This window comes from Pelobates fuscus, chromosome 4 (genome assembly GCF_036172605.1).
Source record: "Pelobates fuscus isolate aPelFus1 chromosome 4, aPelFus1.pri, whole genome shotgun sequence".
In the NCBI taxonomy this organism is placed as follows: Eukaryota; Metazoa; Chordata; class Amphibia; order Anura; family Pelobatidae; genus Pelobates; species Pelobates fuscus.
The window spans coordinates 61,484,676-61,499,596 of record NC_086320.1 but is presented as its reverse complement, the minus strand read 5'-3'; the positions used below and the strand labels follow the sequence as shown (position 1 = coordinate 61,499,596).

General features: G+C 42.9%; 1 protein-coding gene across 1 annotated transcript in view; it reads left to right on the top strand.

The window, feature by feature from the left end:
• Positions 1–14,685, top strand: part of LOC134609327 (uncharacterized serine/threonine-protein kinase SBK3-like) — a 34,965-nt gene extending 20,280 nt beyond the window's left edge. Inside the window, exons 2-7 of the mRNA XM_063453008.1 lie at positions 4,094–4,259; positions 4,700–4,902; positions 5,523–6,073; positions 6,167–6,225; positions 9,410–9,579; positions 14,590–14,685. Coding sequence (XP_063309078.1) covers positions 4,094–4,259; positions 4,700–4,902; positions 5,523–6,073; positions 6,167–6,225; positions 9,410–9,579; positions 14,590–14,685 — 1,245 coding nt within the window. The remainder of the gene's footprint in view (positions 1–4,093; positions 4,260–4,699; positions 4,903–5,522; positions 6,074–6,166; positions 6,226–9,409; positions 9,580–14,589) is intronic.
• Positions 14,686–14,921: the final 236 nt, after the last annotated feature.

Sequence of the window (14,921 nt, the reverse complement as noted above, 5' to 3'; positions counted from 1 at the left end):
ATTAGGAAGTCCACACACTCCCAATGGTTGGTAAAAAAAAAAGGAAATGTATTGGCTTTGAAGTATAAAAATAAAATTAAATGCTATTACTGGTCCTACGCGTTTCGTCTCCCTTAGGAAACTTCCTCAGGGACCAAATATCAAATTACAGTTAAAACATATAATCATATACACTGTCAAAACATCAACAAGTGTACAAATAAGCCTATTTTTCCTCCCCCCTCAAACCCTTAAATATGTTCATACAAAATAGAGTGGGGTATTATCTGCTAAATACAGATCAAATGGAAAAACATAGCGTTTAACTGTGTGAGAGTAAATAAAGATGTATAATTAACAATTGGCCACTCACAAATTATAAGATGTAAAAAAGCCTTGAGTGTAATCCTTTTCTTCAATATTTTCTATGTTCATCTTCACACTCCCATCAGTAATTAGGAATATTTGCTCAAAAGAGCAAATATTCCTAATTACTGATGGGAGTGTGAAGATGAACATAGAAAATATTGAAGAAAAGGATTACACTCAAAGCTTTTTTAAATCTTATAATTTGTGAGTGGCCAATTGTTAATTATACATCTTCATTTACTATCACACAGTTAAACGCTATGTTTTTCCATTTGATCTGTATTTAGCAGATAATACCCCACTCTATTTTGTATGTATGCTGAAGACAAGAGGAAGTCTTTGGGGACCTTTTCTGAATACTTCACCTAACACAGGGAAGCTCAATTTTTTGCTTATTAATTATCACTATTTTCACTGGAGTTGTGTTCACATATTTTGTTTGTTTGCTTAAATATGTTCAAGCTGGGAGTCCATTGGTGGTGTGGTGGGCGTTGGTACACAATCCTCTTCTGATTGGGCTTCCTATCTGCAGTTGAAAGGTATCCCAGCTGTTTCCATTTCATTCAATCTTTTTTTAGCGGTTACATTTTCTTGTCCGGCTTCACTTCCGGAAGTGCGCCGAACCGGAAGTGAAGCCGGACAAGAAAATGTAATGATCTAAGTATATATTATTTATTTTTTAACTGTTTTAAACTTGTATTTTACATTTTACACCCAGCAGGGGGACTGCCTGTCATTCCAGGCAGTCCCCCTGCTGGCAATGCTGTGGACGACTATGCCGTCCATGTGATTGTGAGGTTCTCGCAATTACATGGACCAGTAGGGCAAGATCGGAAGCAGGGGGACTCCCTGGGATGCCAGGTGAGTCCCCCCACCGCGAGCGCCGGCAACCAGGTAAGTATTAGGGACGGTGGGGACGTTCTATGCCGCCCGCTGGCATTTAGGACTGGGTCCCCAAGGACGGCATAGAACGTCCGCCGTCCTTAAGGGGTTAATAATAAACAATTGTATTCATACATAAAGTAGGTCAGTAATATGTCCAGATTTAAAATACTAAAATTAATATGTTACAATGATATATAATCTCTGTTTTTTTTTTTTTTTACCCAGTCTCCATACTTGTTCATACGCCAAATATAGTGTATCCATCCATGCCTTTTTAAGTTTCACTGACTGGGTGCAATACTAGGCCTGATTTAATGCCATGCATTATAGGAATGCTGTGCACAGTGAAAGAGGGTTGAAATAGCAATGTTACCATGGGGACCAGGACAAGTTTTCAAAGACTGAAAGAGTGTGAATTGCAGATAAGCTGGTGAGGAGATTCAAGGAATTTCCATAGGAAGAATTCTAGAGGTCATCATGCCCAACCTCCAATTTTGGATTTCCTTTCCATTTACACAAGATACACTCAATTTTAAAAAGGAACAATTGCCTGTAATGGGACAAATGTTAGTGTAGCTGGGTGCATGCTCACGGTCATTCTTAGTGTAGTGGTACTATAAGACAGGTATAGCCTTTGGTTAACTCTGTATATAGATAAAAACTGTGGGAATCAAACAGAATCTTCATAATAAAATGTATCTTTAATCACCTCCTAAAGTATTATTTCCAAATTATGTTTTAGGTGAATATTTGCTCAAATGGAAGCAAAAATGAAAAAAACAACAAAAAAAAGGAGTTATCAACTAATTGTAAGTTATGCAGCATGAATGAACACCCTCCATAATAATTGTGTGAGTCATTATGAGAAGTCATACTCACCCACCCCACCCAACACCCCCATCCTGATAATCGATGGAATATACACACTATAGGGTTCATGCAAGAAGATTAGGAGCTTCAAAAATGAATATTACTTGGGGTAAAAAAAAATACCAATATGTGAAGAAGTATTGGGTAGTTTTAAGTCAACAACACAATATATGAGATTTCTAGCAGATTACAGCTGGTAGAATAGTATGGTTTAATATTTAGGCAGGTTATAGAAAAAAGGTTATTTTAAAGCCAGTTGATTGTCTTTACCACAGTTAATTATTGGTGTTATATTTTTAAATATATATTTGACTTTATCTTTAAACAGAAAACTAGGTTTGGTGGGATAACAAAAAAATTGCATATTTTTTATGCTGACTTGTTGACTTTTGGTTAATAAGGAAAGGTTTGTTTAGTGATTTACACAATATATTGCAATGTTAAGGACAATCAAAATTTGAGGTCAGGTTAAATTTAGATAGTGAGAAACTAGAAACCAATTTCTAATCAAAAAATCTAATAGCAAAAACAGAATAATATTGCAGTACTCCAGTTTAATAAATAATGCATCGTTTAACCTCCACAGTGATCATGTGCAACTTTTGCCCATAAAAAAAATGGATTGATGAATGAGGTCTCAGAAAGATAGAGGTGCTGGATTTTCTAAGTTAAAACCTATGTTTTAAGCTCGCTACACACACTCTTGATAAATAAATAATATTTTTTTTACATTGAAAATTAAGATTTTCCCGCTCCTAGACTATTTCATTTAAGTTTCCCTCCACAAGGTTTATACTATGTTTACATTACACATTTCTTCTTAAAAAGTAATTATAATGCTAATATGACAGATACTGTCTGTTTCTAATTAACATATTACATATAATTACTTTTCTCCACCCACTGCTTGAACACTGACCAATAGAAATCTTCACACCTATTAACATGACATAGGCTATTGGTGGGATACTCAATTTGCATTTAATTAAGGGAGGGGTTTATGGTTTAGTCAGGGCAGTTCTCCTATAAAAGACCATTAGCAGGCTTACAGCCTTCAGAATTTGTCTTCTTGTTGGTTTAGCAGGAACCTCTTGAAGACATTGGACTCCAGGAGAAAATTTCCATGTGTTGAACTTGTGAAAGAGATCACGTTTGCCATATTCCAAAGTGATATCTCAACCCAAAGTTGTTTGTAAGATTTTAAAGGTAAGATCTACACTTCCTTATAAACTGATACATGTCTGAATGGAGTGTGATATGTAGATAAATTGCAAAGAGTAGGTTAAAATAGTAGAGATGTAAACAGTCTACAGCTCCTCTAGATTGAAATTTGGTAATTTTCTATACAACAAAATTTGTTTAAAGAAACTAAAACCTTATATTTTAGTATTTGGTTAAACAATTAGATGTTCAGGGAATAAAATGTACATGATTGTTATTCCTGTTGGATGAATAACATTTGGTTCTCCGTATATGTTGGACTAAATGTCACGTAAGTCTCAGCCAACCTATAACGTGATTGAAAGTTGTATTACACAGTAGGTGGAGAGATAAATGTTTTAATGTGTAGCTTGGTTTGTAAAACTGGTTCTGTCCTTTAATTCATAGCATATAATTCATTTGGGGTTAGTCAGGACACTCTGGATCTGGAATACCAACAGACGTTGGTTCAAAATTTGATTTGGTTAAAAGAACAATTCAATGTATTAAATACTGTTTATTGAATTATACATTAAATATACAATTTGCATTTATTATTAAAAAAATCTATATAAAGTTCTACCTACTTTTACATTTAATGTCTTGATTACATTATACACCTGCCATCTGTTATACAGTCTCTCTAGTCGTATTAAAATATTCCTTAGGGCTATTAACACACCCTAAAAATGCATTTTGCTATCTTTGTACCACTTTCTGGAGGCATCTATCTTTACTTATAAAAGATTATAAAAAAGCAGTTTTTAAAACTAATATTTTGCACCCTCAGGTCTACGCTTCAGATCTGAGTAAAGAACCTGCCTTCCAGCTCATTGCAATGGAAAACACATCCGAAAACCAAGAGATCCAGATGATTCCAGAGCAGTACCAGGTTCTTGAAAAGCTTGGAGAAGGGACCTTTGGTCAAGTTTTACTGGCTCATGACAAGCTAGCAGGTACAGACTGTTTCATTAACCCCAAAGCCTTTGTTGGCACACGTGTGTTAATCTAATAACATACAGTATCTAGAATAGTTAATGGCTATAATAACGTGTACTTTAAGCAGAAATTTCACTTTTTGCAAAACCTAGTGGCCACCTAAAAGTTAGTTTTTTTTTTTTTTTTTATTAGTTTTTTTATTTGTTTTTTTTGTCTTTTTATTTATATTGTATATCTTGCTGTACTGGCACAGCCAAAACAATAGGCAAATTAAATTAATTTCAAGTGTCGCATGCACACACACAGGACTCGGAAAGAAATATTGGAGCACTTAAAGAGAACTGTCTTAATAGTATTACATTTAACCTCCTCATGTCACTCCCGACTCATTAATGTTACTATAGTTGATTGTTTTTCTGAAAATGGTTTTAATATTTGTCTTGATCATGTTTACAAGGTCGATCAGTGGCGCTAAAACTGATGAAGAAAGAAAGAACCCACCAAGATGACTTTGTCAAGGAATTCAAGGTTGCGGTCTATCTGTCTCATCACAGGGGTATCATTACAACCTACCCCTACTTCTTTGATACCCTGAAACACTATGTCTACGTCCAGGAGGTGGCAACAGCAGGGACCCTCGAATCCATTATTGTTGAGAAGGTAAGGAGCATAAGCTGTATAATTGCTCCTCATTAGTCTCAGTGGTATTTTACAGCAGATTAGTAACAATGAATCGTCTTGTTAGAATATCTATGCTACTTTAGGCATGGGCAACTTGATACCCTATACCTTATGTATGTACTATAACAATAGCTGGCATTGGATATTTGCTGTAATTGTATATCATCAAGAACAGGAGGGCCGCTGGTTACCAACACCTGTCCTAGCTGCATCTTAGTTTGGTTAAATCATTATCAATGTTCAAGTTGAATTCATTGAAAAAGTTGAAAACTTTAATTTCCATAAAACATATAAAAAGAGCTTAATTACATTTACTGTCAACTCTTGCCTACAATTGAAATAGCTAAAATTAATATTCTATTTTCAGCAGCATATATATTTTAGAACTTTAATTATGGCATACATTGATAATTCAACATTGCATGTGTAAATCACTGCTTACAACACAATATTTGAGGCATACGTTTGCTAGAGGAGAGTTATCAGCTGACCTATTAAAATAATGATTTTGAGAATGATATTGGTAAAAGATTTTTATTTTTGGCTCTACTGAATATTTTACTTAATATACTGACATTTTTTTTTCTCTAATATTTTAGGTTGGGTTACCAGAATACATTGTGAAGCGTTGTGCTGCTCAGATCTCCGAAGCATTGTTTTTCATTCATAATCAAGGGTTGGTGCATAGAGACCTGAAACCAGACAACATCTTGCTTATGGATAAAGAATGCCACAACATCAAGATCGGAGATTTTGGTCTAACAGAACGTTTTGGTAGATTCATCCCATCGATGTCTCATATAATACCATACATGGCACCTGAGCTTTCTATTCTGGAACCTAACCAATATCTACACTTGAGTCCAAGTATTGATGTCTGGGCATTTGGAGTCACTCTGTTTGTAGCTCTCACTGGCTGCTTTCCATGGATGGAAGCTGTAAACAAAGACCATAAATTCCAGATATTTGCAAGCTGGAAAACATATGGCGAGTTAGACGCTCCCCCTGTTACCTGGCAGAGTTTCACCAGGGAAGCATTGGTTATGTTTTCCAGTTTACTTTCACTGAATCCTTCCGTTAGAATGTCTGGTGGCATTGTTTACAATTACCTGCATGTACCATGGAGATACAAAGAGCTGAATATTAATAGGTGAGAGGTTTAAGCTCTTTGTCAGCCAAGGACAGGAAGCAAAAGCAATGGCAGAGCTTACAGATGTCATGACACTTATATATGGATATCAAGTGTAGTAAAAGGGCCTCATGTCTTCGAGGATGCCGTGTACATGTACAGTGAACGTGAAGGTAGGTTTGTATTTAATTATTTGTTTATTTATAAAATATTTTACCAGAAATAATACATTGAGATTTCTCTCATTTTAATGTATGTCCTGGGCCCACTAACCCTACATCGTTACAACAGGGTACAATAGAATATTCAAAATAATATTAATACATATATAAATTTAATACAGAACAGGTAAGAAATGTAATCAACCATTATTACAGGTTCATTCTGTTTTGAGATATGTAAAGAAGGATTTCTTAAAGGATTTTAGGCTGGGAGGGGATTTGAAAGTGTCCGGAAGGTTATTCCATAATAGCAGTGCTCTGTAGGAAAAAGAGGAACGTAACATTTTTATTTTGTATTTAGGTAGACTACTTAAAGTACTGGTACTGAATCGGAGGTTATAGAAGGTGGGAACAGCCGGGGAGAGCATTCTGCTCAGGTAGGGTGGGAGCTTTCCAAAAAAGCTCTTAAACACAAGGCTGAAAAGATCAAGGTTCCTGTCTGAATTCCAGCAATAGCCAATTTAGCTTTTATGATGTCACAATGGTTGGTCATGTCATAACAGTGTAGCAAAAAGCAGCAGGATGAGTTTTACAATGTAGAAAGTTTATGAAGGTGGATTTGTGATACAGGTGCATACACTACATCCCCACATAGTGTATATCAGTGTGTGTCTTAACCATCCTTTAGCCCCTCTCTCATCCATTTTTAAATACTTCTAAAATTCTGCTTAAAAATAGGAGTAATCACATTACCCATCATTTCATAAATATTTAAATAAACATTTTTTTCTACAATCTGTCCAATAATTTAACATATACCTCCCCCCCTCCTTTTATCTTTATTAGGGGATGGGTGGGGTGGTATAAAATTTAACATAATTGGATATACCCGTTAAGGAAGATTTTAAAGAAATTAATTCCCATATAAAAGAATGCATCCATAAATAAACTGGTTTATTCATGTATCTTGTGCATAGACATAGATAGAGTTCTAGTATGTGTGAATTCTGCTTTATACTAGAATTTTCATATATTTTATCTTGTTTTAATTTTTCCTTAATAAAGTTAATTAAGATTTGATAAAAGTTTATTAGTTACAAGCACTTTAATCATATCCACTCTTCCCCTTTTTTCTACATGCCCACTGAATGACATGAACAAAGGACTATTCACAGCCAATCGGGCAGTGAGTGACGTGGAACGCATACATCATCGCTTCCATGACATAATTACGTGAACGGGTGTGGACTTACAAGCACATGGGCTTGGGTACCCAGAACAAAGTGGGATCACATCGAAAAGGGCGGAACCCTGAACCAAATAGAACCAAATAGGAGTAAATCTATATCAGCTGAAAAAAAAAATAGGAGCCATAGAAAGCATTGATGGATCAATTGAGAGGTTTATCTGAGACTTGAGGGTCTTGACATCTTGCCAGGTTATTATTCCAGCTGGGTACCTGTTGACTGGTAGGGCATATGTATTGATGGCTTGGATCTTGTTCTTGCCATTTAGCTGGGACTTCAGTACCTCTCAGACTCTCTGGAGGTACTCTGATGTTCTCCTTGCCTCTTCCTCATGGTTGCCATGTTCTTGTGGTACCCCCAGGTACTTGTAGATATTCTCCACATCACTTTTCTTCGCTATCTGTCACACTGCTGATCTGGGGAGACCTCGTGCACGGTCGGCATGACAGCATGTCCGCACTCGATCAGCGTGGACACACTAAAGCTAAGCTTACCTCTTGCCAGTTCTCCCTCCAGTCTCCATGGTAGATCGGGTGGAAATCATGCTGGCATTCTCAAAACCGCTGGTCGCTTCCAAGGGCCTCAAATGAAATTTTTTACGCTAGTGACACGGATGTGCGTGCATCATCACATCATCGGTGTTGTGATGGACTGCCTGCCACCCCGACTGGGTGGGTCCATCAATCAAAGCTTCCTAGCTGACTGTCACGGTTCTCACCAGTTAGACAGACAGCCAGACGTGGTCGCTCCTGGAGTTCCCAACAGGGGACTTGAACCGGGGAACTTCTCAGTCCTATTCCTGCTTTCTGCCTCTGAGCCACAGCAGCTTTATACAGTGACTACTGATTCCGGTCCTGTTCATCCTGGCATGGCTACTACACCGGGGGCTGCACCTTGACTTGGCTGTGTCTCACCTGACTCTGATCGGTCATCAGCAGGGTATTTAAACCCAGCCTCACCCTGTGCTCAGTGTCAAGTCTTTGATCTTGTGATCCTGTTTCGTACCAGTGTTCCTGTTTCATCTGCTTCGTATTATTGACCCCGGCTTCTGACTACGTTTATCCTGACCTCTGGCATCCTTTGACCTCGGCTATCCCTCGACTATCCTGCTGGTTCAGTCCTTGCCTGTACTGCGTATTGGTACTTTATCCTGCACAGACCCACAGGCCGGGTGAATTCTTACCTGACCACCTTGGCCTGTGGCTGTCTGCAAGGGTGAGCAACATATCTGCGCTACAGACTCCCAACTCAGGTAAGACCCTGACAAAAGACTTGACCAATATGGAGTCCGCAGAGATGTGCTCACCCTCGCCCCAGCAAGTGTCCAGCCTGGCCCAGACTGTTTCGGAGCTGCAGCAAGAAATTTTATTTCTTAAAGGCGCAGTACATCCAGCCCCGGAACCAGCTTATCCAGAACCGTTTGTCATCATGCCCGACCGATTTGATGGTAGCCGCACGTCCTTTCAGTCATTCAAGATGGATTGCGAGGTGTTGTTTTCATTAAAGCCTCAAACTTATGCCACAGAATTCATCAGGGTCAGAGCGGCTATCAACCTGTTGTCTGGACGCATCAAAGTTTGGGCTCACCAAATGTTGCAGACGAAGAGTCCTGTCCTTGTCAGCTGGGAATCCTTTATTACTGCTATGGACTCACAATGCAAGACCACTATGCCCAAGCCAGCTCCACGTACTAAAAAATCGCGGAGTCTTCATAACCAAGGAACCGAGTACCATCACCACACCCCAGTGATGCCCCCTTATGATCCAGTTCCCAGGAAAACTCCAGAGGTATCCTGTGTTCCACTTGACCCTGAGGAACCTATGCAATTAGGACTTGTCCACTGCAAAGTGACACCTAGGGAAAGGGACCGAAGGAGAAGCCATGGCCTGTGATATTACTGTGGAGAAAAAGGGCATTTCATCACGCTTTGTCCTGTTTGCCCTCCTAGACTTCCAGCTCTCCGACTGGGTACTAATTTCCTTCATCCTGTGTACACCGCATACCAGCCTAAAAAGCTACATGGGAGCCGTTTTTCTTGCCCATGCTTGGCTTCCATGGGAGAAACTACACGACCTGCTCCAGAGCCACCTGCATCTACTGCCGAAGTTACTTCCTGTGGTACCACCACTACTTCCTGTCCACCTGAAAAGGATTTACCTGTGGATTGTGCCATTGCTTCTAATGGCACTACGGTCCGTAAAGAAGACCTTGAAATGTTCGAAAAAGCATTGTTAGCTACGAACACTGCTCCTGCCGAAGTTGTGGAAGTGCTTGCCACCTGTACCCGGAACCTAAAAAACCTGGACAGTTCTTCAGCCGTACCAGAAGCTGGTACTGGGAAATCCCAAGCAATTAAGGGATTCCACACTGAGGACTTTGACTATGGGGACTCACTGGATTCTGATAGTGACCTTGGAGAGGTGTATTATTACGATGGAGAACCTACTTACGCCCGGAGGTCGTTTTTAAAGGGGGGGGGGGGGGGTACTGTCACGGTTCTCACCAGTTAGACAGACAGCCAGACGTGGTCGCTCCTGGAGCTCCCAACAGGAGACTTGAACTGGGGAACTTCTCAATCCTAGTCCTGCTTTCTGCCTCTGAGCCACAGCAGCCCCCTGGCATGGCTACTACACCGGGGACTGCACCTTGACTTGGCTGTGTCTCACCTGACTCTGATCGGTCATCAGCAGGGTATTTAAACCCAGCCTCGCCCTGTGCTCAATGTCAAGTCTTTGATCTTGTGATCCTGTTTCGTACCAGTGTTCCTGTTTCATCTGCTTCGTATTATTGACCCCGGCTTCTGACTACGTTTATCCTGACCTCTGGCATCCTTTGACCTCGGCTATCCCTCGACTATCCTGCTGGTTCAGTCCTTGCCTGTACTGCGTATTGGTACTTTATCCTGCACAGCCCCCGTGCACAGACCCACAGGCCGGGTGAATTCTTACCTGACCACCTTGGCCTGTGGCTATCTGCAAGGGTGAGCAACATATCTGCGCTACAGACTCCCAAATCAGGTAAGACCCTGACACTGACGCTGAGGACCATAAGCACAACACCGGGCACCGTAGCCCCTATCCTGCTCTCAGTGGGAAGAGAGTATAGCTGATAACCCAATTATCTCCAGGCAGGAAAAAAAAAACATTTCTACAAAGTCCCAAAAGTACCCCAAAACACAATATCCCCACAAATGTCACATCCCCTGATAGCCCTGATCTGGCTGACCAACATATCCAAAAATCACTCAGATCAGTTCAGGGGTTCAGGAATACCCTGGAAGTCACAGGTCTACTTTGGGGATTCGAAGTAAAGTTCTAAATACCGAACATAGCCGTTTGTGAGTACAGTCAGTGTATTTCTTTTGTTTGGGAGTTTCTTCTTACCGAACGTCGTTCGACTCCCGTTCGAATAGCCTAACATCCCCGGAAGGTAAGCATTCAGCGACGTTCGCGCACTTGAGTGAACAATTTGAGTTCCATGCACTCGATGACCAAACACCACTCATTGTTGTCACGCCTTATGATGGCCGCCACCATACCATGGGTCTTCCCAGGACCAATCTATGATGTCTCTCCAGTTGTAGGGCTATAGGTCTGGATCTGCCACCCAGCTCTCTTGCTCTGCCTGCAGGGTAAATTGGGGTCGACTTGAGCTGAGCAGGTGCTGGTAGTCCTGCTCCAGATCCCATTCCAGGGTGGCCAGATGGATCAGGTCTGGCCCTAGGTCGCCAGCTCTAGGGAGATTCAGTATAGCCTCCCTGTGGTTATGTATGACCCAAAAACGTGATACTGTAGCACTAGTGATGTCCCGAACGGTACGCTGGCGAATAGTTCCTGGCGAACATAGCATGTTCGCGTTCGCCACCGTGTGCGAACACATGCGATGTTCGGTCCGCCCCCTATTTGTCATCATTGAGTAAACTTTGACCCTGTACCTCACAGTTAGCAGACACATTCCAGCAAATCAGCAGCACACCCTCCCTATCAGACCCTCCCACCTACTGGACAGCATCCATTTTAGATAAATTCGGAAGCTGCAACCATTTTATTTTATTTTTTCAACTTTTTTTTTTTTTAGTGCATATAAATGTTACAAGCAGATACTCCCCCCAGGCACCCTGTGTTACTGCAGATACTCCCTCCAGACATTATGTGTTACTGCAGATACTCCCTCCAGACACACTGTGTTTCTGCAGATACTCCCTCCAGACACCCTGTGTTACTGTAGATACTCCCCCCAGACACTCTGTGTTACTGCAGATACTCCCCCCAGCCAGAAGAGTACTCAGCCGAGGAGGTTATGGAAGAGGATGGAGTAGGAGGAGTAGAGTAGGTGGCAGCAGGCCTGCCTGCAAGTCGTGGCGGTGTCACCAACTTCTCTGCAGAGCCACGCATTCCATGCTTGGCAGCCGTCAGCAGGTTTACCCAATGTGCAGTGTAGGTGATATACCTGCCCTGACCATGCTTTGCAGACCAGGTATCAGTGGTCAGATAGACCCTAGCCCCAACACTGTGTGCCAGACATGCCATTACTTCCTTTTGCACAATCGAGTACAGGTTGGGGATTGCCTTTTGTGAAAAGAAATTTCGGCCGGGTACCTTCCACTGAGGTGTCCCAATAGCTACAAATTTTTTGAACGCCTCAGACTCCACCAGCTTGTATGGTAAAAACTGGCGGGCTAATAGTACAGACAAGCCAGCTGTCAGACGCCGGGCAAGGGGGTGACTTTCTGACATTGGCTTCTTACGCTCAAACATGTCCTTGACAGACACCTGACTGTGGGCAGATGAGCAGGCCTGACACACAGACGCTTGGAGACAACTAACTGCTATTCAATCTATAACAGTGAAAGTTTTTTGGTTTTTAAATGCAAGCTATTAGGACACCATATATGAGTGGCAAAGCACACTGGCAGAGGTCTGCAGAGCACACTCTGAAGGCCTGACACCCAGACGCTTGCAGACAACTAACTGCTATTCAATCTATTACAGTGAAAAATAATTTATTTTTAAATGTCAAGCTTAAGCTATTGTGACACCAGATATGAGTGGTGGCACTGGGCAAATGGGCACAGTATCCACTGAGCCTGACACAGAAGCTGGCAGGCAGGCAACTGCAATTACATTACACAAAAAAAAAAGAAGCAGACTGATGTTCTAGCCCTAAAAAGGGCTTTTTGGGGTGCTGTTCTTACAGCAGAGATCAGATGAGTCCTTCAGGACTGTAGTGGACACTGAATACCCTAGCCTAGCTATCAATTTCCCTATCTAATGAGCAGCAGCTACACTTTCCCTCCTCTCAATAAGCATGCAGCTTCAGAATGAATCTAAAATGGATGCTGGGAGGGAGGTGGGAGGGTGTGGAAGGGAGGGTCTGCTGCTGATTTGCTGGAATGTGTCTGCTGACCGTGAGGCACAGGGTCAAAGTTTACTCAATGATGACGAATAGGGGGCGGATCGAACCGCGCACCCCCCCTCTCCTTACCTGTCTCGGCAGCCTCCTGTCCTGGAGCGTTGGCTCTTCCTCTCTCCACTGCTGCTTCAGGCTTTGGGTGCAGTTGCCGGATCTGTCCAGCAGGTGGCGTCTGAAGCTCCAGTTGCCATGGGAACTTCGCTGTAGGTGATGAACTCCTTTTTTCATGCTGCTGTCTGTTCTATGGTGCCGCCAGCGGTTCCTGTGGTGCCGTCAGGTAAGTAATGTTTTCCTGCGCTGGCTGGGGCGTCTGCGCTATGCTGGTTCATGTTGGGTTTATTAAAAAAAAAAATAGATAAATAAAAAAAAAAAATGAATTTTCTAAAACCTAAACAAAAAAAAAAACCAAACAAACAAAAAAAAATAATCAAAGAGTAGCGGTCAGCCGCGCTCAGTGTAGTACTCTACTGGTGCGACGGTGCGTCCACCGGTGGGTGGGGGTCAGTGCGCTTGGTCCTTAGCGCGGCAATTGGAGGGGAGTTGGGCCTCTTCCTCATTGGGGGCTGCGCCTCCTCTCCCCTGCGCACTCTCGCAAGGTATTCCCCTTTGGCTCTTGGGGGGTTGCTCTTCCCTTGGGGCACTAGGGGGGGTAGGACTCGGGCGGCAAAGATCTATAGTTCCGTTATGGGAAATTCCTAATACATTGGGAATTGGGTTTGGGGTTCACTATTTTGGAGAGCGTGGTTGGGGAGCGGGCTGTGCGGCGTGGCGCTGTTTTGTTACCAGGACACCACTTGGGCTGCATGTCATACTTATGGCGGCCTGGGTTGGTGGCGCTATGAAAAACATTTCTTCAGCGCCTTGCGGGTTTGCCCTCTGTAGTGTGGGTCAGATGGACTTAGGCCCCTGGCTCTCCATCGTAAGCCGCCCGGCGGCAGCGTTTGTCCTCCTTTCCTGGGGGGCGGCTCTGCCCCAGCGGCCTTGCAGCAACGGCCAGGTTGTTGCAGGGAGTTGAACGTCAGCCTATGAAAGTGGGGTTTGGTCATGCTGTTTTAAGCTCAAATGCTCCCATCGTGGTGGGGGCTCACTCTGCCTCCTGCTGTTTCAAGAGGGGTAAGTACGGGGAAAAAGGGGACATGGGGGCACAGGGCAGCGACGCCAGTGCACGTAAGTGCGATGTGCCCATGGCTCAACCGCTACTGGAATTGTCAGGCCATGGGGCTCCTGCTGGAGGGGGTCACCCGAGGCTTCGGGATCCCTTTCTCGGAGCGCCCGGCTTCGGGGCGGTGTGGACCTTAAAGGAAAGGTTAAAAGATCTTCGTATGTATAGATTGGTGAAAGTCGAGACGGGGATATGATAGACAGTTTAAATACTTAAGGGGAATCAATACAATAGGGAGGAGACTATGTTTAAAAGAAGTAAAACTTCCGCAATAAGAATACATAATCTTAAATTAGAGGGGCGAAGGTTTCACAATAATACCCGGATGTATTACGTTAACGGAAGGGTAGTGGATGCGTGGACTAGCCTTCCTGCTGAAGTAGTAGAGGAGTCTAAGTGGGTGTGGGATATGCGTAAGGCTGTCCTACCTATAAGATAAGGCCAGGGACTAATGTCAGTGGTTAGGAAATTGGGCTGACTGGATGGGCCGAATGGTCCTTATCTGCCATCACATTCTATGTTATGTTTCTAAGTCTGTGCTCGAATTCCCGCAGATGGTGCTGGATAAGCTCCTGCGGGAGGTAGCTTTGGGGTGGTTCGTGGGGTCAGTTGAGGCCCTGTCGCTCCCAAGTTCTCTTGGAGCACGATAAGACAGTGGGGCCCAGTGACGTGCCTTAGCTCCTTGGGTATCGAAATTGACTCTGTGGCCATAGAGTGCTGGCTGCCGCGGGTTGAGGTTGAGAGTGTGTGGCGATGGCCAGGGGTCTGGGGAGGCAAGCTGCAGTCCCTGTTAGGGAGGTTATCTTCCGCTGCTAGATCAGGCCCATGGGGCAATTGTCCCGCAGGCGCCTGGTGGCCGCTACTACCGGGACTGCAGTATTTTATC